Source organism: Sinocyclocheilus anshuiensis, unplaced genomic scaffold (assembly GCF_001515605.1).
Source record: "Sinocyclocheilus anshuiensis isolate Anshui unplaced genomic scaffold, SAMN03320099.WGS_v1.1 scaffold766, whole genome shotgun sequence".
NCBI classification, from domain to species: Eukaryota; Metazoa; Chordata; class Actinopteri; order Cypriniformes; family Cyprinidae; genus Sinocyclocheilus; species Sinocyclocheilus anshuiensis.
In genome coordinates, this window is record NW_015546060.1 from 1,372,206 (window position 1) to 1,375,269 (window position 3,064).

The following is a 3,064-nucleotide window of genomic DNA, read 5'->3' on the forward strand; positions in this document are numbered from 1 at the left end:
CGACTCGCGGTCTTTATGTCAAACGGTTCTCGTCTGGTACAGAATTAAATTAGTGCTGCTGTCAGATAATGGGTCGGGTGTTCTGTTAAGTACTGCTGGTGCACGTTTACCAAACAGGACCCGTGCAGATTTTAAACTGCTTTGCGTCTCTCCGTCAGATAACCTCATGTGCGTGATGCACCATTAGCCTACAGGTAGGCTATTTCCCTAAACCTCCACACAGCTTGTATATTTTTCCGCCAAGGGGTGAGAACATAATGACTACGAAAACGATTATTTATTTTTTGATAATTATTATTTTATTTTATTTCAGTTAGTTTTTCAATAACTGTTGTTAGTTTCGTTTCGTTTAAATTGTTCAAATATTTTGACGTTTTTATTTTATTTCAGTTTACGAAATTGTTTTTTCATCAATCGTTTTAGTCATAGTTTTAGTTTTCGTTTACGAAAATAACCTTGCGCCGCCCAAATGTTCACGCAAAGAAAGAAGGCGTAACTTTTATTCTCGCTGTAGTATTGTTGTTGCCGCAAGCCCACTCGCCGCTGCTCACTCTAGCCGCCGGCCGCCGCACACTCTAGCCTGCAGGCCTCCGCTCACTCAAGGCCGCCGTGTGTGACGCCGTGTTTTGTTGTGAAAGCGAAACTACTTTGTTTGGCCTTCCAAAAGAGGACACGACTAGAAATCAGTGGTTAAGTTGTATTTACAACACTGTTCCAGAACAGTTCAACCCAAATATTCAGATGTGTCCAGCGCATTTTATGGAGCTGTTCTGACTCACAGACTGTAAGTACATTTTTATATTTAAAGAATTGGCCACTGATGATTCAAACGCGAGTTTTGAGCAGTGTAGTAGCTCTTGTTGTTTGTCATTTCTCCGATCACAAATGCAGACATGGTTTTATATTTATGCGGCGCAATGCAATGAAACGTGTAAAAAGACAGTGTATGTCATTATAATCCGTAATTATGTCCCCACTGGATGCAACAAATGCCTCGTTTATAATGGGTTTTAATGTTTTTGTCTCATCGCTCCGGCCGGGAATGAAATAAAAACATTTATCACACTACATTAAAGTTGACTTTAAGTTGACATCACTAGTTATAAAGCTTGCTATTACTCCGGATTAGTAATCAACAAATTGACCTTAGTTTGCAATCTAAAAGCCCATCAGGTCATCCAAAGGGGTTTCTTGGAATTGTCTGTACTGTCTCCCAGCAGGTGGTGGGTTCACTAATCACCATCATGTTCCGCTTTAACTTCACTGAAGTTAAAATGATTGGCAACATGAAATGTTTGTTCACTATTGGAATTTGGGAAGAGGGTCTTGGTGATAGGAGAGGTTTCCGTCTGCACTGTGTGGGCAGTAATGTTTAAATCCGACGCGTGTGTGTGTGTGTGTGTGTGTTGAGGAGTGGTGTTGGGTGCAGGGTCTGGGATTCTGATCACACTACAGGGAGCAGCAGGCAGAGCGCGGTGATAACAAGCACTCTGATAATGTGTGATTTTTATAAACACGGCTGCAAAGTGTTGGCCACCACCAGCTGGAACTGCAGCCCACGACACGGAGGGCAGTCAGCTGCTCAGTATGGGAAAATAAACACATGTCAGCAGAGAACTTGGTCAGTCTGCTTTATTGATATCTTCAAACTTTTTATATTTGTACGATTATAGCAAAAGTACTCTGGACATACACATAGAGTGCAGATAAATTGTTTCAGACATTGCACAGCACTTGGTTCGATTGCTGGAGTCATGTGATAACAGCATCCAAGATGAATATTTTAAAGCATCTTTGAGTATTAGAGGATGCTAGATGCGCTTGAATTTGTTTGTGGATTATACGCAAAGGCAGCAAAAGTTAAACCTATGCGTTAAGCAACAGATGGGTACTCTTTACGCATGACGAATCGCGACCCAGCCTTGGGAAAGAGCGGAGCGCGCCACACAGGCAAACAAAAGTGCTAAAGTTAGCAGGCAGCGTGGGATCTTTGCTTCAGAGCCTCTTTGATCCAGACATTAAACTTGCTCGCCTGTTCAAACGTACGCCTGGCAGACCCCTCTGATACTGTCAGTACAGAGTAGTTGGCTTTTGTACCTTAATAAAGACTTTCTCTCCGATGCGGGGAGCCTCCTCCGGTAGTGTCCACAGGGGATCGGCGTTTGTTGACTTCATGTAACCATATCTGTTGTCTGTATGTATGATGTTAACAAGCGCAGACACAGTTCAGGCCGATTGCAGTTTATTTATTGGTTGTGGAACAGACAGTAAGTTAGAGGGTCTGTAAATTCTAAATACTTGAAGCTTGTGTAATGGTGACCTTAACTTTAATCTTTTCTTGTCTGTTTTCTGCAGCATTCATACTTCATAGCTCCTGATATTAATGGACTCCCCACCATACCTGAAAATGTGAGTATGTTTAACCCAGTCACAAATACAGAGGCCCCAAATTTAAGCCACACTTAATAAATGAATGTCATTGCACTACATATCAAATCAAGTGATTTTGAGCAAAACAAAACATGAAACTAAACAAAATATAAAGCAAAACATTAAAAAACATAAAACATGAAACAAAAGATAAAAACAGAACCTTAAAACAAAACGTGAAACAACACAAAATATAAAAAAAACTTTAAAAAACATGAAACAATACAAAATATAACATAAAACATTAAACAAAAACATAAAACATGAACCAAAACAAAATAGAAAACAAAACATAAAAAAAAAACAAATGTGAAACAAAACATAAAGCAAAATATTAAACAAAGCAAAATATAAAGCAAAACATTAAAAAACATGAAAAAATTAAACATCAAAATAAAAAATAAAACAAAACATGAAACAAAACAAAATATATAATTCAATTAAATAAAATATTGAATGCAATGGCATTCATACATTTTTAAGTGTGACTTGGTGTCCAAATGTCGTTCCCCCCATGTCGTTCCAAACCCGTAAAAGCTTAGTTTGTCTTCGGCATTCATACTGTGACTTGGTGTCCAAATGTCGTTCCCCCCATGTCGTTCCAAACCCGTAAAAGCTTAGTAAGCTTAGTTTG

General features: G+C 39.0%; 1 protein-coding gene across 2 annotated transcripts in view; it reads left to right on the top strand.

Annotated features, from left to right (window-relative positions):
- The window catches only part of dennd1b (DENN/MADD domain containing 1B), a 105,464-nt gene that overhangs the window by 57,252 nt on the left and 45,148 nt on the right, over nt 1-3,064 (top strand). For both annotated transcript variants that reach the window (XM_016500695.1, XM_016500696.1), the window contains one exon: nt 2,356-2,409. In XM_016500695.1, coding sequence (XP_016356181.1) covers nt 2,356-2,409 — 54 coding nt within the window. The remainder of the gene's footprint in view (nt 1-2,355; nt 2,410-3,064) is intronic.